Source organism: Thalassophryne amazonica, chromosome 17 (assembly GCF_902500255.1).
Source record: "Thalassophryne amazonica chromosome 17, fThaAma1.1, whole genome shotgun sequence".
NCBI lineage: Eukaryota > Metazoa > Chordata > Actinopteri > Batrachoidiformes > Batrachoididae > Thalassophryne > Thalassophryne amazonica.
Window position 1 is genome coordinate 70,235,764 of NC_047119.1, and position 20,250 is coordinate 70,256,013.

The 20,250-nt window shown below is 42.3% G+C and overlaps 1 protein-coding gene across 2 annotated transcripts in view; it reads left to right on the top strand.

Annotated features, from left to right (window-relative positions):
• The window catches only part of ndor1 (NADPH dependent diflavin oxidoreductase 1), a 57,478-nt gene extending 38,549 nt beyond the window's left edge, over positions 1-18,929 (top strand). For both annotated transcript variants that reach the window (XM_034192012.1, XM_034192013.1), the window contains 4 exons: positions 5,684-5,830; positions 5,909-6,027; positions 10,136-10,230; positions 18,494-18,929. In XM_034192012.1, coding sequence (XP_034047903.1) covers positions 5,684-5,830; positions 5,909-6,027; positions 10,136-10,230; positions 18,494-18,638 — 506 coding nt within the window. In that variant the 3' untranslated portion in view covers positions 18,639-18,929. The remainder of the gene's footprint in view (positions 1-5,683; positions 5,831-5,908; positions 6,028-10,135; positions 10,231-18,493) is intronic.
• The last annotated feature ends 1,321 nt before the right edge of the window (positions 18,930-20,250 follow it).

Genomic DNA, 20,250 nt, shown 5'->3' on the forward strand with positions numbered 1-20,250 from the left:
GAACATATCAGAGGGACAGCTCAGGTGGGACGGTTTGGAGACAAAGTCAGAGAGGCCAGATTGACATGGTTTGGACATGTGCAGAGGAGGGACCCAGGGTATATAGGGAGAAGGATGCTGAGGATGGAGCCACCAGGCAGGAGGAGAAGAGGGAGACCAAAGAGGAGGTTCATGGATGTGCTGAGAGAGGACATGCAGGTGGTTGGTGTGACAGAGGAAGATACAGAGGACAGGGTGAGATGGAAACGATTGATCTGCTGTGGTGACCCCTAACGGGAACAGCCGAAAGACAAAGAAGAAGCAGGGATTAAAGTTCTCCGTCACTACGGCAGTTCTCCATCAGTTGGGCTGCCAACACACAGATTTTACTCTGACGCTGTCATGATGGAAAATCAAGGCTGGATGCGAGACAAAATTTACCGTGTTCAAAGCATTGAAAATCGATTGTTAGAATAACGTCTGTTTTTGTTTTGTTAGTTTTTTACTCCTGGCAGCGAGTCTGTGTCTGTCCATCCATCTGAATCAAAAGCTCAGAGTACTTTTTCTCTGAGTGTTTCTCAGCACAAAATGAGCAAAAAGCAGACTTTTACAAACATATTTTTAAACTTTTCTTTCAAAGTCTGCTGTGGTTAAACTAAGAACAGTGTGACACACTAACAACAAACACTACGGCTTTTTTTTTCTTCCTCGCAATACCCCTAAAATCTCTTCCTGACAACGTCATGACATAAAATACGCTCAAAAAACCTTCTTATCTCTCAGTCAGGTTGCCCTTTCCAAGGAAATACACATTCTTGATTGTTCCTACTCAGAGACTGCAAACCAGGGGCGCATCCAGAGGGAGAGAGGGTGTTGTTGGGGGAGACATGACCTAGACAACACTCCTTGATTAAAGGTCCACTTTTGAAGACATTTTTCGTACTACTACCGCTACTTCTTATATTATTAATAATAATAATAATAACTAACATGTTAAAATCAGTATTACTCTGGGCCTAAGTTTTACTACAACCCCAATTCCAGTGAAGTTGGGACGTTGTGTAAAATGTAAATAAAAACAGAATAAAATGATTTGCAAATCCTCTTCAACCTATATTCAACTGAATACACCACAAAGACAAGATATTTAGGCTGAGTCTCAATTCTACCCCTTGGCCCTTCCCTTTACCCCTTCCCCTCTGTTTGGAGTGAACCTGGATGCACACTCTGTTTAGAGGGGTAGGAGGAGCTTACCGCTGTCTCCACAGAAACAAACATGGCGCCAAAAGAGCCGCACAAATGAAACGGCTTTCATTTCAAATTACGCTGTTCAGAAAGTTATAACTTGCCAAAAAACTTAACAGGCAGTTAGTTGCCTGACAGCAACATGTATGCTGCTGGATTCATGTTGCATATATTGTCGTTCTGAAGAATATCATAACCTCGCTTGTGTGCTGAGGTGTTATAATGCACATACACACGAACGCTACAATAACACACTTTTATATCTCACAATGGAGAAAATCATTATAAAGTGTAAGCACGTTAATTTGTATGTTCATAAATCTTTGGATAATATCGACTGCTGCTGTTGGATTTTAAGGTCTGTAACGTGTGTGTATTTAGTAAACAAACAGGGAGCCCTGAACACACTCATCTCCTAATAAGATTTCAGGCAGAAAATGAGGAGAAGTTTCACCAATGGGAATAAGTTGGAAAATATATACAGACACGTGTATATGTGTAACACATAACCTGACGTCCTAATAAACTGCTATTATTTGTCAAGGAAATTTCTAAAGGAAATGGGGCTGGATGCAAAAAATGGGAGAATTTAAAAAAGAAATATAAGGTTAACAGAACGATATGCAGCCCAGAACATACATACAGGTGCTGGTCATATCATTAGAATATCACGAAAGAGATTTATTTCAGTAATTCCATTCAAAAAGTGAAACTTGTATAATGTATACATTCATTGCACACAGACTGATATATTGTGTGTTTATTTATTTTAAATAAATATTTTCCTGTTTTCTCATTAGTATTTTATATGATTGTCTTTTTTTTTTATTTTTTTTTTTTACTTTTTATTGTGTTTTAATCTTATTTAATTTTATTCTGCTTTTAAATGATGTTTCTGAAGCGCCTTGAGGCAATTAGTCATGATTTGGCGCTATATAAATTAATAAATTATTATTATTATAAATTATTTAAATTAGTAATTAATTAATTACTAATCAATCAATTAATGATTAATCAAACAATATTAATTATTACTATTGATTAATTATTAGTAGTAGTATTATTAACATTAATTGCTAAATAATTATTAATATGATTATTATTATTATAAATTACAAATTAATTAAATAAATTAACATGACATGATTAAGATGCATCGAAGAAATCTGCGACTTCTTCTATTTGCATTTACGCAGAAAGGCAAGAAAATAAAAAGAGCAAACAGGCTACTGCAACAAATTGCATTTCGGTTGCCATGTTAACAAACAGTGAAGACGGCAGTTTGACACAGGCAGTTTTTTTTTTTCTTTTCTCCTAAGGCGGAGGGGTGTCTCCAAGGGGAAGGGGTACAAAAGAGAATTGAGATTGGGGGTTAATGTTCAAACTGATAAACTTTGTTGTTTTTGTGCAAATATTTGCTCATTTTGAAATGAATGCTTGCAACACATTTCAAAAAAGCTGGGACAGTGGTATGTTTACCACTGTGTTACATCACCTTTCCTTCTAACAACACTCAATAAGTGTTTGGGAACTGAGGACACTAATTGTTGAAGCTTTGTAGGTGGAATTCTTTCGCATTCTTGCTTGATGTACGACTTCAGTTGTTCAACAGTCCAGAGTCTCTGTTGTTGTATTTTGCACTTCATAATGTGCCACAAATTTTCAATGGGTGACAGGTCTGGACTGCAGGCAGACCAGTCTAGTACCTGCACTCTTTTACTATGAAGACACACTGTTGTAACACATGCAGAATGTGGCTTGGCATTGTCTTGCTGAAATAAGCAGGGACGTCCCTGAAAAACATGTTGCTTGGATGGCAGCATGTGTTGCTCCTAAACCTGGATGTATCTTTCAGCACTGATGGTGCCATCACAGATGCGTAAGTTGAACTAACACACCCCCATACCATCACAGATGCTGGTTTTTGAACTTTGCACTGGTAACAATCTGGATGTTCAATTTCAATTTATTTTCATTTATATAGCGCCAAATCACAACAGAGTTGCCTCAAGGCGCTTTTTCGTCTTTTTTCCTCTTTTGTCTGGAGGACATGACTTCCATGATTTCCAAAAACAATTTGAAATGTGGAATCATCAGACCACAGCACACTTTTCCACTTTGCATCTGTCCATTTCAAATGAGCTCGGGCCCAGAGAAGGCGGCAGCGTTTCTGGATGTTGTTGATGTATGGCTTTCTCTTTGCATGGTAGAGTTTTAACTTGCACTTGTAGATGTAGCGACAAACTGTGTTAACTGACAATGGTTTTCTGAAGTGTTCCTGAGACCACGCGGTAAGATCCTTTACATAATGATGTCAGTTTTTAATGCAGTGCCGCCTGAGGGATTGAAAGTCACGGGCATTCAGTGTTGGTTTTTGGCGTTGCCACTTACGTGTAGAAAGTTCTCCAGATTCTCTGAATCTTGCGATTATATTATGGACTGTAGATGATGGAATCCCTAAATTCCTTGCAATTGAACGTTGAGAAACATTGTTCTTAAACTGTTGGACTATTTTTTTCATGCACTTGTTCACAAAGTGGTGATCCTCGCCCCATCTTTGCTTGTGAACAGCTGAGCCTTGGGGATGCTCCTTTTATACCCAATCATGACACAATTAGTGTCCTCAGTTCCCAAACGGTTATTGAGTGTTGTTAGAAGGAAAGGTGATGTAACACAGTGGCAAACATTCCACTGTCCCATCTTTTTTGAAACATGCTGCAGGCATCCATTTCAAAATGAGCAATTATTTGCAGAAAAACAATAAAGTTTATCAGTTTGAACATTAAATATCTTGTCTTTGTGGTGTATTCAGTTGAATATAGGTTGAAGAGGATTTGCAAATCATTGTATTCTGTTTTTATTTACATTTCACACAACATCCCAACTTCATTGGAATTGGGGTTGTATAGTTCTGGACTAAGTTTAATTGATGAGCCATATAAAAACAAGTTTAGTTAATTCAACTTTTCTGCATAACAAAAGTGGGATGTGAACCGATATTTTTATCTGTCTAAGCTCTGCATTACTGGGTCTGTTTGGGGTTCTTGCTTTAAAATCAGGTCAGTTAGGATGAGGGAAACCAAAAATATGGAAATGATTATGGCTCTTGTGGTTAATAATCTTATCAAACAAACATGTAGGTTGTGATATCAACTATCTGCCCCCTGCTGACAAAGATCCACTTTCACCAAAAGTGGTGAAAGTGGACCCACCCCCCACCCCACCCCCCCTTTTTCAGATCCTGTCTACAGGCCTGAGATTTTAATTGGTGTTGAATGATGTAAAAGCTGTTCCCTTAAAATGTGTTTATCCTGAAGGATTTAAATAATGTGCAGGTTAAAGTCTTTCTATAATATGATGCCGCATCAGAAAAGAGCAGCAATGGTTAGTTAGTTAGTGAAATTTAATCTGTTCAGCAAGAGAACAATTTACTGTTTTCTCAGCTGTCTCCATCTTGTTTTACCTTAAATCCAAGGACGCGATCACAAAAGGGTTTCTATAGAAAGGCAGATGGTGACCAACTGATGATTTGGCCGTGAAAAAAAACGTTCAGATTTTTTTTCTTCTTTAATCCCTGTAGCTGTGTACGGGGCTTTCCCAGGAATCAAAGCACGAAACCAAACAAAGACCAATAATAAAATTTACACAACAGCAATGCACAAAAAAAAAAAAAAAAAAAAAAATCTTGCCACTTATGGGTGTTCCAGGGGCCACTACCCAGACTTTTCCTCAGTGTTTGATGAAACTACTGCAGTATAAAAGTCGTGACTTGTATACTTCTGAAAATGAATCGGACCGAACGTGACGGCTGTTCCAGATAAGAACAGGAAGGAAGCTGTGCTGTGGTTATACAGTGAGGCAAATAAGTATTTGACCCACTGTTGATTTTTCAGGTTTTCCCACCTACAAAGAATGGAGAGGTCTTTTAATTTTTATCATAGTTACACTTCAACTGTGACAAAATCTAAAAAAAAAAAATCAGAAAATCACATTGTTTGATTTTTAAATAATTCATTTGCATTTTATTGCATGAAATAAATATTTGATACAGTAGAAAAACAGACCTTAATATTTGGTTCAGAAAACTTTGTTTGCAGTTGCAGAGGTCAGATGTTTCCTGTATAATTCTTCACGTTTGCACACTGCAGCAGGGATTTTGGTCCACTCCTCCATACAGATCTTCTCCATATCTTTCACGTTTTGAGTTTCAGCTCCCTCCAAAGATTTTCTATTGAGTTGAAATGCTCAGAGCATTTCAATTCATTATTTAAAAATCATACAATGTGATTTTTCTGAATTTTGTTTTTTAGATTCTCTCACATTTGAAGTGTACCTACGATAAAAATTACAGATCTCTCCATTCTTTGTAGGTGGGAAAACCTGAAAAATCAACAGTGGGTCAAATACTTATTTGCCTCACTGTAGATGTATTTGTAGTGAGCAGTGGTGTGTTTTACAGGGGAGGTGTACGTGCCCCTGTGGGTGAAGAAGGGAAGTCTGACCTTCCCAAAAGAACAGCACACCCCTGTGATCTTGGTGGGACCTGGGACAGGAGTGGCCCCCTTCAGGTCTGCCTTACAGGAGAGGGTGTCTGAAGGAAAAACTGGTGAGAAATGGCTCCATCTGTCAGCATGTGTCCACCGTCAGTGTCGCTCACGACTCCAACCTTTATGTATTTATTTAGCTAACATCCTGTTCTTTGGCTGCCGCTCCGAGTCCAAAGACTTTTACTTCAGGACGGAGTGGGAGGAAATGTCCAGAGCTGGTCAGCTGACCCTCTTCACTGCTTTCTCACGAGACCAGGTCAGAGATGAGTGCGTGCGTGGGCATGCGCACACACACACAGTCCACTATTCCTAGAACTTTGTTTTTTCCAAATATATGAAAATATCAATTTTAAGGAAACTGTTTCAAGAAGGGATGCAAAATGTGCAGATTTTTAATTTCTCAAACTTGAACGTATCGTCCCATTCTGAGATGCATAAAGTTCCATCATGCAATGGGGTTTTGTTCACAATTGTAGGTGTGTGGTTTGTTGATATTGACAATTTTTCTCGCCGTCATGGTTTAAAATCCTGCAGGGCAGCAAGGTCCCCCTGCTCACACCAGCTCATGTCCAGGCCGGTTTGAAGTTCACCAGTGATCTGGATGATCCAGAGGAGGCATGGGAGAAGGTCATGTGGTCAGATGAGACCAAAATGGAGCTTTTTGGAATCAGCTCCACTTGCCGTGTGAACCCATGTCTGATTTAGATTGTGGTCTGATTTCATGATGTTCATATTTGTAAAATGGTTTGGAAATGTCTCTGATGTGACTCCACAGTGGATCCAACATTGAAGGATAAATGTAATGTGCCGCCGTTCGTCTGCACAGCGGCAAATGAGAGACGCTGTTACAGATTTTACCGTGAACTCAACATCGTGTTGGAACAAAGAAATGGATGGAAATGTTCTGCTGCAGAGAGATGATTTTAAAGTTCATCAAGAATAAATTCAAATGAGGCTGGTTTGAGCAAAAAGGACCAAAATGCTGACCAGATTTTTTTTAAATCATTGTTTATACTCTAAAGCTAACACTCCCCGTAAGTCTTGATCTTATGTTATGCTTTTGAGGGAATCTGTGAATCTACTTCATATTGTCTCCATGTAAACTTGATATGTTAGTCTGCTAAATCTGCATTTTATGTTTTCTTCTGTTACGTGGGCATGAAATAGTCATACATACATCTTCAACTGCTTATCTGGGATCAGGTCGCGGGGCAACAGCTCCAGCAGGGGACTCAAAACTTCCCTTTCCTGGATCACAGTGACCACCTCTGGGGGATCCCGAGGTGTTCCCAGGCCAATGTGGAGATATAATCTCTCCACAAAGTCTTGGGTCTTCCCTGGGGTCTCCTCCCAGATGGACGTGCCTGGAACACCTCCCTATAGGGAGGCGCCCAGGAGGCATCCTTACCAGATGTCTGAATCACCTCAACTGGCTCCTTTCAACACAAACACGGATGACCGAACTTCTCACCCTGTCTCTAAGGGAGACTCCAGCCACCCTCCTCCATTTCAGCTGCTTGTACCTGCGACCCAACCCTCATGTCCTCATGTCCATGAGGGTTGGGTCCATGGAATTAATTTATTTTACGTGTTTAATCTTTTTTTTTTTTTGCGGTGGGCGTGGGCATTTAACCAGCTTTCTTCAAAAAGGGGGAGGGTTTATGCACGGCCCTGGGACCTCAGACACGGGAATACGGTACTTTGTCTCGTTAAGCACACTGTATTTAACTTTTGGTTTTAACTCTTGTTAAGCACTATAAGATAAGTGCTGCAGTGTGGAAGTCTATCATCATCATTATTAATATTATTGGTAAAGACAAGTATGAGAACATTTCACACTTTGCGACATACTCGTAATTTCATTATTTCACTGTTTCTTTTTTTTATACATTTTTGTCACATGTGATGATGCAGGAACATGTTGAAGCTGAATGGACGTTTTAAATGTCATCTTGTTGTACTCGTTCCCATTTCATAGTAAGGGGATGTAAACTTTTGCAGTAAACTCTTAAGTTACTTTTCTACAAAGTTCTGTTGCTCAGCTTCAACTTGACCTTGTCTACGTGTCCAAATGCACCGAGTTTCTGCCACGTGATTGGCTGGTCAGACGTTTGCTGTCGTGAGCAGTTGAAGAGGCGTGCCTAATGAAGTGGCCAGCTGTTTGAGTAGATGGGAGGAGTTCATCTGTGACATCACCTGCTGATGTCATCTGGAATGAGAGCTGATTAAAGGCTTGGCTGATAAGAACCTGGGTTCTCAGGAAGAAGTGGGTGTTTAGGAGCAGGGATTGGGAGGGGGTGAGGGCAGTGCAGGGGGAGCTCAAACTTTGTTTAAAGCAGGCTAAAGAGGAGTACGGTAAAAAGCTGGAGAGGACGCTGTCTAATAAAAACATGCGGGAGGTCTGGAGAGGATTGAAAACCATCACTGGCTGTGGCAGTAAGGGCAATCTGGGTTGCATGGACATCCAGAGAGCTGAGGAGCTGAACACCTTTTTTTAATCGGTTCAGCTCATCCTCGACCAACCCCCCCACAGCCTACTGTCAGCTCCCCAGACCACCCCCGTCCTGCCTCTCCCCTATGTGCCTCTTTCCCTCCCTCACTAGCCCCCACCTCAACTCACCCCTCCATTACCGCAAACCAGGTGACTACAGCACTGCGACGTCTCCACCCTAGGAAGGCTGCGGGACCTGAAGGCCTGTGCTGTGGAGCTGGGAGAACCGCTGCAACGGGTCTTCAACCCGAGTCTGCGGCTGGAGAAGGTTCCCTTACTATGGAAAACATCCTGTATTGTGCCAGTTCCCAAGATCAGTCGCCCTCGGGAGCTCAATGACTACAGGCCAGTCGCTCTCACGTCACACGTGATGAAAACATTGGAGCGACTGGTTCTGCAGTTCATGCAGCCCCAGGTGCAGGCAGTGAGGGATCCTCTCCAATTTGCCTACCGGGAGAGGGTGGGTGTTGAGGATGCGGTCCTCTATCTCCTACAGCGTGCTCTTAAGTACCTGGATGGGGGGGATGCACTGTGAGAATGCTATTTTTTGACTTCTCCAGTGCTTTTAATACCATCTACCCCAGCCTTCTCCAGGATAAACTCAACATCATAGCTGTGGACCCCCATTTAGTGAGCTGGATCTCAGACTACCTTACCAATAGGCCGCAGTTTGTCCGGGTGGGGGATTGCAGGTCTTCAACTCTGACTTGTAGTACTGGAGCACCTCAGGGCACAGTGCTCTCTCCTCTCCTCTTCACCCTCTACACCATGGACTTTTGTTACAACTCCAACACATGTCATATGCAGAAGTTCTCAGATAACACTGCAATTGTGGCATGTATTCGGGAGGGGGACGAGAGGGAGTACAGAGACCTGGTGAAGGACTTTGTGCAGTGGTGCCGGCTGAATAAGCTCCAGCTGAACACCACTAAAACAAAGGAGATGGTGTTGGACTTTCGCCACCCTCTCTGCAGTCCATTAACATCGGTGGAGCAGAGGTGGAGGTGGTCTCCACGTATAAGTACCTGGGACTACATCTGGACAGTAAGCTGAACTGGGCAGCCAACATAGACGCTGTTTATAAGAAGGGCCAGAGCAGAATGTATTTTCTCAGAAGGCTGGCCTCGTTCAGAGTCTGCCCTAAGTTAGTGCACCTGTTTTATCTGGCTATTGTGTCCAGTGTTCTTTTTTATGCTGCGGTGTGTTGGGGGGGCAGTGCTTTTAAGAAGGACATTCATCGACTAAACCGGCTCATTAAGAGGGCCGGTTCTGTAGTGGGTCTGGGCTTGGACTCTGTGGAGACAGTGGTGGAGCAGAGAACACTCACAAAGACCCTTGCCATCCTGTCTGAGAGTCACCCTCTGAACTCTGTCTTCTCCATCCAGAGAAGCTCAGTAAGCTCGAGATTTCTCTCATTGAGATGTTCTACAGAGACTGAGGAACTCATTTGTTCCGCGTGCCATCAGGCTGTTGAACGAGGCCTGGAGCAGGAGGGAGAATGTGCTTTAGCAGCTAGTTTTTAGTTATTATTTATTTTTGTGGTGGGCTTTGTTCCTTCCATTTTATTGCATCTTTTAATTATATCTATCCTTGGAGCACGGACAATGCATGATTTCCCTTGGGATCAATATTTATCTATCTATCTATCTATTTATCTATCTATCTCAGAGCTCATTACAGTCACTACTTTTAAAATACTGCTTAAAAAATTAAACTGTCCAATGAACAGTTATTGTTTCTGTCGGTGGTCAAATTAAATGATGAAGCAGTAGTTCCCGCTCTGGTTCTGATGAGTCTTAACGGTCCAGTAAATACGATTTCACTGCTGAGGATTTACGGGAGCAAAGAAATTAAAAATAAGTTTGTTTTCCAGGAGGAGAAGGTTTATGTGCAGCATCGTGTGAAGGAGAATGGACGCCAACTGTGGGAGCTGATGACCAAGAATGGTGCCTACTTTTATATCGTCGGGTGAGTCCACCTGCATTAAGCCTCAGAAGCCTGAATGACGCTCTGCTGCGTTCTGGTCAACTTCTCATCATGTCTATTCATAAATCTTATCTTTACACAGTGTTCCAGACAAATACATGTCTGAGATTGTTCCAGACTTCTTGATAGACAACACATGGACATTGTAAAAAAGGAAAGCACCTTAAAGGGGGAATTTGTTTAGGAATTGAGAAAATGCCTCTCCCCAGGAACCATCACCTTATCGTGGGCGTTCATAGGGGACCCTGGGAGCTGTGCTGTCTGGAGCCTTCATGCTCTTGGTTGGGTCTCTCTTGGTAAATTGGTCTCAGGCAAGGGGCCAGACTCAGAATGGTTCACAGAGACTCCATGGAAGAACGAGGCAGATGTGACACGGTCCGGGGGAAGCCCAGGACCCCCATCTGAAGCCAGGCCTGGATGGAGGGCCTGTCCATGAGCGCCTGGTAGCCAAACTCGGCCTGAAGAGGCAATGTGGACTTTGAATCTTCACTACAGTGGCTCAACACCCACAGGAGGAACCGCTGGGGTCGGGTGCGCTGTCCCATGGGTGTCAGTGAAAGTCGAGGGCCTCGATGGATCAGAACCGGGCAGCAGAAGCTAGCTCTGGAAGTGTGGAACGTCCCCTCGCTGTGGGGAAAGGAGTTTGTGCAGGAGGTGGAGAGATACCAGTTAGATGTGGTGGGCCTCACCTCCACGCACAGCCTCGGCTCCGGAACCACTTTCCTTGATAGGGGTTGAATCTGAGGCTCGGGCGGGTGTGGGGATACGCATGAGTCCCCGGCTGAGCGCGCTTACTAAAGTAAACAACAGGGTCGCCCCCCTGCGCCTTTAGGCTGTGTGTGGGTGTGGGGGTGACGTGTTCAGAGTATTTGGCCTTCTCGGAGTCCCTGGCTGGAGTTCTTCACTGGGTCCTTCCATTGTTCTGCTGAAGGATTTCAACGCACATGTTGGCAATGACCGAAACACTTGGAGAGATCAATCAATCAATCAATTTTTTTTTATATAGCGCCAAATCACAACAAACAGTTGCCCCAAGGCGCCTTATATTGTAAGGCAAGGCCATACAATAATTATGTAAAACCCCAACGGTCAAAACGACCCCCTGTGAGCAAGCACTTGGCTACAGTGGGAAGGAAAACTTTTAACAGGAAGAAACCTCCAGCAGAACCAGGCTCAGGGAGGGGCAGTCTTCTGCTGGGACTGGATGGGGCTGAGGGAGAGAACCAGGAAAAAGACATGCTGTGGAGGGGAGCAGAGATCGATCACTAATGATTAAATGCAGAGTGGTGCATAGAGAGCAAAAGAGAAAGAAACAGTGCATCATGGGAACCCCCCAGCAGTCTACGTCTATAGCAGCATAACTAAGGGATGGTTCAGGGTCACCTGATCCAGCCCTTTAGCAAAAAGGAAAGTTTTAAGCCTAATCTTAAAAGTAGAGAGGGTGTCTGTCTCCCTGATCTGAATTGGGAGCTGGTTCCACAGGAGAGGAGCCTGAAAGCTGAAGGCTCTGCCTCCCATTCTACTCTTACAAACCCTAGGAACTACAAGTAAGCCTGCAGTCTGAGAGCGAAGCGCTCTATTGGGGTGATATGGTACTACGAGGTCCCTAAGATAAGATGGGACCTGATTATTCAAAACCTTATAAGTAAGAAGAAGAATTTTAAATTCTATTCTAGAGTTAACAGGAAGCCAATGAAGAGAGGCCAATATGGGTGAGATATGCTCTCTCCTTCTAGTCCCCGTTAGCGCTCTAGCTGCAGCATTTTGAATTAACTGAAGGCTTTTTAGGGAACTTTTAGGACAACCTGATAATAATGAATTACAATAGTCCAGCCTAGAGGAAATAAATGCATGAATTAGTTTTTCAGCATCACTCTGAGACAAGACCTTTCTAATTTTAGAGATATTGCGTAAATGCAAAAAAGCAGTCCTACATATTTGTTTAATATGCGCTTTGAATGACATATCCTGATCAAAAATGACTCCAAGATTTCTCACAGTATTACTAGAGGTCAGGGTAATGCCATCCAGAGTAAGGATCTGATTAGACACCATGTTTCTAAGATTTGTGGGGCCAAGTACAATAACTTCAGTTTTATCCGAGTTTAAAAGCAGGAAATTAGAGGTCATCCAGGTCTTTATGTCTGTAAGACAATCCTGCAGTTTAGCTAATTGGTGTGTGTCCTCTGGCTTCATGGATAGATAAAGCTGGGTATCATCTGCGTAACAATGAAAATTTAAACAATACCGTCTAATAATACTGCCTAAGGGAAGCATGTATAAAGTGAATAAAATTGGTCCTAGCACAGAACCTTGTGGAACTCCATAATTAACTCCCCCATTTACATGAACAAATTGTAATCTATTAGACAAATATGATTCAATCCACCACAGCGCAGTGCCTTTAATACCTATGGCATGCTCTAATCTCTGTAATAAAATTTTATGGTCAACAGTATCAAAAGCAGCACTGAGGTCTAACAGAACAAGCACAGAGATGAGTCCACTGTCCGAGGCCATAAGAAGATCATTTGTAACCTTCACTAATGCTGTTTCTGTACTATGATGAATTCTAAAACCTGACTGAAACTCTTCAAATAGACCATTCCTCTGCAGATGATCAGTTAGCTGTTTTACAACTACCCTTTCAAGAATTTTTGAGAGAAAAGGAAGGTTGGAGATTGGCCTATAATTAGCTAAGATAGCTGGGTCAAGTGATGGCTTTTTAAGTAATGGTTGTGATTAAGAGATGTGATGGGGTGGAACAGCCTCCCTGACCTAAACTCAAACTTTGGCTGTGCTCCCCAAAGTTTGAGTGGCACAATTCAGCACAGGCCAGTATTTCATAAAGCATAACGATGACACCCTAAGAGGATTATGCATCACATCGATCAGTGTCATGTTTTACTTTGGGGGGAAATAATCAGCAAAAGGGCCCCTCTTGGGGCATACATGACATAAATGACATTAAAATACAAATTACTTTCATAAATACCTGGCGTGTCTGAGGTAGAAATAAATATCAGCATAGTGGACATCTGGCCATCGTGTGGGATCATTTTTCCATCGTCCTGCTTCGAGTTGCTATGGACACGATGCCAGTCCTGCTGCTGCTAATTTGGTTTTATGTCGCTCCCGGGTGATATTATCCAAACCCTCTGAATAGTTGAAGACCACACTAGGTCCCAACAACAGAAATATAACTAAATTCAAACAAATAATTACTTAAATCTGTAATTCAAGAGAAAATACCACTCCCACATACACAATGTATCTCTATCTCTACTCCGCCAGCCGCGTATTGTCACTCCGGCGACTGATCTGACGTGGAAGCAAACTGGCAGTGATTCTGCCAAGACCTGATCAATATTGTGTTTTGTTTATTAAAGCCACCAGTACAGACTGTGTCAATCGGGTAATTTATGAACAGGCTGATTAATGCAAATCAGACGTGCGACATATACTCAATTCTGTATTATAAACTGATGTCTGTGTTACTTTTGGGTTGTTACCAGACTCTGTTGCGAAATCAGGGTCTGTCACACGCTTAGTTTTTGTACTTCGTGTTAATGATGTTGTTGCAAGAGCCTTTGAGCCGCGGGATGTTAATGACCAGCCGTGAATAGGTCATCTCTGTTGTTTTCGCACCAAATAGCTGTATTCCGAAATGGCTAACAGGATTTTGGACTGAACAGACGACTCGCGACTTAGAGAAATCGACTCTACAGTGAAGAATTGTTTCAGGTGGGATTGGCTTAATTGTATCATGCAAATTGTATCATCATCAAGAATCAAAAATTCTTGAAAGGGTAGTTGTAAAACAGCTAACTGATCATCTGCAGAGGAATGGTCTATTTGAAGAGTTTCAGTCAGGTTTTAGAATTCATCATAGTACAGAAACAGCATTAGTGAAGGTTACAAATGATCTTCTTATGGCCTCAGACAGTGGACTCATCTCTGTGCTTGTTCTGTTAGACCTCAGTGCTGCTTTTGATACTGTTGACCATAAAATTTTATTACAGAGATTAGAGCATGCCATAGGTATTAAAGGCACTGCGCTGTGGTGGTTTGAATCATATCATATTACAATTTGTTCATGTAAATGGGGAATCTTCTTCACAGACTAAGGTTAATTATGGAGTTCCACAAGGTTCTGTGCTAGGACCAATTTTATTCACTTTATACATGCTTCCCTTAGGCAGTATTATTAGACGGCATTGCTTAAATTTTCATTGTTACGCAGATGATACCCAGCTTTATCTATCCATGAAGCCAGAGGACACACACCAATTAGCTAAACTGCAGGATTGTCTTACAGACATAAGGACATGGATGACCTCTAATTTCCTGCTTTTAAACTCAGATAAAACTGAAGTTATTGTACTTGGCCCCACAAATCTTAGAAACATGGTGTCTAACCAGATCCTTACTCTGGATGGCATTACCCTGACCTCTAGTAATACTGTGAGAAATCTTGGAGTCATTTTTGATCAGGATATGTCATTCAAAGCACATATTAAAAACAAATATGTAAGACTGCTTTTTTGCATTTACGCAATATCTCTAAAATTAGAAAGGTCTTGTCTCAGAGTGATGCTGAAAAACTAATTCATGCATTTATTTCCTCTAGGCTGGACTATTGTAATTCATTATTATCAGGTTGTCCTAAAAGTTCCCTGAAAAGCCTGCAGTTAATTCAAAATGCTGCAGCTAGAGTACTGACGGGGACTAGAAGGAGAGAGCATATCTCACCCATATTGGCCTCTCTTCATTGGCTTCCTGTTTTTTTCTAGAATAGAATTTAAAATTCTTCTTCTTACTTATAAGGTTTTGAATAATCAGGTCCCATCTTATCTTAGGGACCTCATAGTACCGTATCACCCCAATAGAGCGCTTCCCATGATGCACTGAGTGTTTCTTTCTCTTTTTGCTCTCTATGCACCACTCTGCATTTAATAATTAGTGATTGGTCTCTGCTCCCCTCCACAGCATGTCTTTTTCCTGGTTCTCTCCCTCAGCCCCAACCAGTCCCAGCAGAAGACTGCCCCTCCCTGAGCCTGGTTCTGCTGGAGGTTTCTTCCTGTTAAAAGGGAGTTTTTCCTTCCCACTGTCGCCAAGTGTTTGCTCACAGGGGGTCGTTTTGACCATTGGGGTTTTTACGTAATTATTGTATGGCCTTGCCTTACAATATAAAGCGCCTTGGGGCAACTGTTTGTTGTGATTTGGCGCTATATAAATAAAATTGATTGATTGATTGAAACCAAGCTAGCGGGAAGTGAGGAGACTGTTGATAGCGTCCTCAGGGAATGTTTTCACAAAATTGATGTGCCTGGAAAAGCGTTGGGCATTTTCTGCCAGGATTCCGTTCGTTACGCTTCATGTGGTATGAAAGCATTGAAAAATCATGTCACTAACAGTAAACAATGTAAAATTATAAAGACTAGACAAACAAACTACACGCTGACCCTCGTATGGTGTCCATCAGCTTTTCAAAGATGTAAAGACAAAACCAGAGGTGGCCAAACCCATCGTATCTGTAGACTATGGGTTGACAAATTTAGAAGTAAGTAGACTGAAGTATATTTACAGTGAGGAAAATAAGTATTTGAACACCCTGTGATTTTGCAAGTTCTCCCACTTAGAAATCATGGAGGGGTCTGAAATTTATCATCTTAGGTGCATGTCTACTGTGAGAGACATAATCAAAAAAAAAAAAAAAAAAAAATCCGGAAATCACAATGTATGATTTTTTTTTTTTTAAATAATTTATTTGTATGTTACTGCTGCAAATAAGTATTTGAACACCTACCAACCAGCAAGAATTCTGGCTCTCACAGACCTGTTAATTTTTCTTTAAGAAGCCCTCTTATTCTGCACTCTTTACCTGTATTAATTGCACCTGTTTGAACTTGTTACCTGTATAAAAGACACTGTGCACACAATCAATCACACTCCAACCTGTCCACCATAGCCAAGACCAAAGAGCTGTCTAAGAACACCAGGGACAAAACTGTAGACCTGCACAAGGCTGGGATGGACTACAGGACAACAGGCAAGCAGCTTGGTAGAAAACAACTGTTATGATTTATTAGAAAGTGGAAGAAACACAAGATGACTGTCAATCTCCCTTGGTCTGGGATTCCATACAAGATCTCACTTTGTGGGGTAAGGATGATTCTGAGAAAGCTCAGAACTACACAGGAGTACCTGGTCAATGACCTGAAGAGAGCTGGGACCACAGTCACAAAGATTACATTAATAACACATGATGCTGTCATGGTTTAAAATCCTGCAGGGCAGCAAGGTCCCCCTGCTCAAGCCAGCACATGTCCAGGCCTGTTTGAAGTTCACCAGTGATCATTTGGATGATCCAGAGGAGGCATGGGAGAAGGTCATGTGGTCAGATGAGACCAGAATAGAGCTTTTTGTAATCAACTCCACTTAACATGTTTAGAGGATGAGAACAACCCCAAGAAAACCATCCCAACAGTGAAGCATGGGGGTGGAAACATCATACTTCTGCAAAAGGGACAGGACGACTGCACTGTATTGAAGGGAGGATGGATGGGGTCATGTATTGCGAGATTTTGGTAAACAACCTCTTTCCTTCAGTAAGTCCCTTTGGCTGCTCCCTTGTTTGCACTCGGGGTCGCCACAGCAAATCCAAGGTGGATCTGCATGTTGAATTGGCACAGGTTTTACGCCGGATGCCCTTCCTGACGCAACTCCACATTACATGGAGAAATGTGGCAGGGGTGGGATTTGAACCTGGAACCTTCTGCACTGAAACCAAGCGCATCAACCACTTGGGCACCACCCCTGTGAAGATGGGTCATGGCTGGGTCTTCTAGCATGACAATGACCCCAAACACACAGCCAGGGCAACTAAGGAGGGGCTCCATAAGAGGCCTTTCAAGGTCCTGGAGTGACCTGGCCAGTCTCCAGACCTGAACTCAAGAGAAAATCTTTGGAGGGAGCTAAATCCCTAAACCTGAAAGATCTAGAGAAGATCTGTATGGAGGAGTGGGCCAAAATCCCTGCTGCAGTGTGTGAAAACCTGGTGAAAAACTACAGGAAACGTTTGACCTCTGTAATTGCAAACAAAGGCTACTGTACCAAATATTAACATTGATTTTCACAGGTGTTCAAATACTTATTTGCAGCAGTAACATACAAATAAATTATTAAAAAATATCATACATTATGATTCCCGGATTTTTTTTTTTTTTTTAGATTATGTCTCTCACAGTGGACATGCACCTAAGATGAAAATTTCAGACCCCTCCATGATTTCTAAGTGGGATAACTTGCAAAATTGCAGGGTGTTCAAATACTTATTTTCCTCACTGTATGTAGTACAGGTGAAGTAAAGTGATTGTGCATTACTTTACAGGTATGATTAGTTTCTGTTACTTTATGTTGAAATGATAAATTTGTAAGTTCTTGTGAGAATGCTACTAGGAGTGATTTTTGAAGAAGGAAAATTGTTGTTTTTTTCCCCTCACCAAAATGGGAGGTGCACTCTATAATTTATTGCCTGGAAAAGCCCAACATTCCATCTCAGAGCTTCTAGAATTCAAACATTTTCTTGGGGATGCATGCCCCCAGACCCCCCTCGTAATTCTGAGTTTCAGCTTTTTTCATTTTTCACCACTTTCGTCCCTGGTTAATTGGTCAGTTGACAATTACCTTTTGGTTACATCAGACTGGAGCGCCCTCTACAGTTGAGGCAGAGCTGGAAGCTGATGGGGATCATCAATTTCTCTGCTGGAAGCCACTGAAGTTGTCAAACAACTCCAGAGTGACAAAGCCCTGGGGGTTGATGAGATCCTTCCAGAAATACTGTACCCCAGGAGATACTGTGGGAGGTGCTGTGGGGGTATGGAGTGAGGGGGTCCCTTCTCAGGGTCATCCAGTCTCTGTACTCAAAGCGAGAGATGCGTTCGGGTGCTCGGCCATACGTCGGACTCATTTCGGGTGGGGGTTGGCCTCCACCAGGGCTGCACATTGTCGCCAATCCTGTTTGTAATGTTCATGGACAAGATATCGAGGCATAGGACTTTCAGTTTGGTGGGCTCAGGGTCTCATCACTGCTTTTTGCAGATGATGTGGTTCTGTTGGCTTCATCAGCCTGTGACCTCCAGCACTCACTGGATCAGTTCACAGCTGAGTGTGAAGCAGCTGGGATGACAATGAGATATTTATCTGAGAACCAGGCTGCTTCAGCTCGTTTGCTTCTGTGCAGGAATGCCAAACAGATGCCAGCCAGCGTGTGTGAAGCTCTGCGGGAGGCGTTCCAGCAGGAAGGAGGCGTGTCCGCTGACCAAGCTGAGCAGATGGTGGACACCATGGAGAGGACAGGTCAACTCCAGATTGAGACCTGGTCCTGATTACATGACCGAGCCCAACGCAGTTACTCAGAAACAATGAAAAGACAAATCGCATCCAGATGTCTATTTAAAATCATTTAACATCTTGCTTAAACTAATTATTTTTGATTTTCTGTGGTCTGATCACCGTTCTGAGATAACTGAGAAATCCATCACAAATATATATATATATAAATATAATCCATACAAATATATTTGACTGCATTTACTTTAAATCTGTTCATTAAAATGGTCCAATCATATTGTAGTATGTTAATTAAAATACAAAATAAATTGAAGTGTGAAAACTCAGCGGGTTGTTTTATTTCACTTCTGCTTCACTGATAAGTGAGTTGGTCCGATTTTAAACCAACATTTTCAGTTTCTGAATTTTTTTTTTTTTACTGGACTGTCTGTATGGTGCTGCAGTTCCACAAACCACTGAGCTCTGACTTTTCTGCCTCCTGGTGTTCAGGGTGAAAGGTCACTCGTGTCTGGAATACCTTTTTTTTCTTTTTTTAATAGGCTGCTGGACGGATGACGATACCTCTGCAGGAGAAAGACGGTCTGTGTCTTGAGGATCCTGGTGCTTTCGGTCTTAGTTTATGGTTGTGAGACTTGGATGTTAACCAGTGACTGAGGCCAGTTTTACGTTGCATCGTGTATCCAGCGCATCTTTGTCATAGTTTTGGTCCGTCTTACATAATTCTGTTGTAATGCATTTGGAAAAAAATCAAAGACAAGTGAGAAGAGCTGGATTTACAACAGTCATTGATGCATCAGGAACTGTGAACAGCATTACAGAACTAAACAAAATGCAAACTGTCTCATATACAGTTTGATCAGCGCTCTGCGCCTAATTATTCTAGTTTTTTTTCTAAACTTCTAAAACGGGTAAGTGTGCTGTTAATATTCCTGACAACAGGATGTAGCGATGTGATCAGTGAGGATCTGATTGGCCACTCAGTTGTTTCTACTCAGACATCCATCAAAAAATGAATGACAAACCTGTGTCCTGTGTAGCGATACGCAGCACTGCATCTGAAACGTGTAGAAGAGGAATCATTGAAACAAGAGAGGTCATCAGCGCCGTCCACCTATCACAGACGGAACAGGAGTGTCGTGTGTGGAAAAACTGGCCCAAGGTGAAGACAGGATGTCTTTGGTACCCAGACTCATCGGAGGGTCCACTGGGATCAGCTGAGCTGAGCGTCACTTGCACTGTGACACAACATCAACTACGACAGTTCGGCCACATGGCAACTTTTTTGCTTTTTTTTTTTTTTAAAAACTGATGCATCAGTGTCAAGGACCTCAGTAACTGTAGAAGGCTGAGGACACACCCACATTTCACCTGGCTGCTACTAGGCCTGCGTGCCCCCCCATATACATTTGGTATCATTAGAAAGCTTAAGGTGTCTAGATTACATGAATAACTGTAAGAGTAGAAATACTGGGCCTCACTGTGATATGATAACACTGGATTACTACAGTGTCATGAACCATCCTATTACAGAACAAAAAAAAAAAAACAAACACCTGTGAGTAGCAGAAGACGCCACGCGTGAAGAGTAGGTCATTTCAATTTTCGACATGGGGGGGGCACGTTGGTTTCCGTGGCAGCTACTGGTCT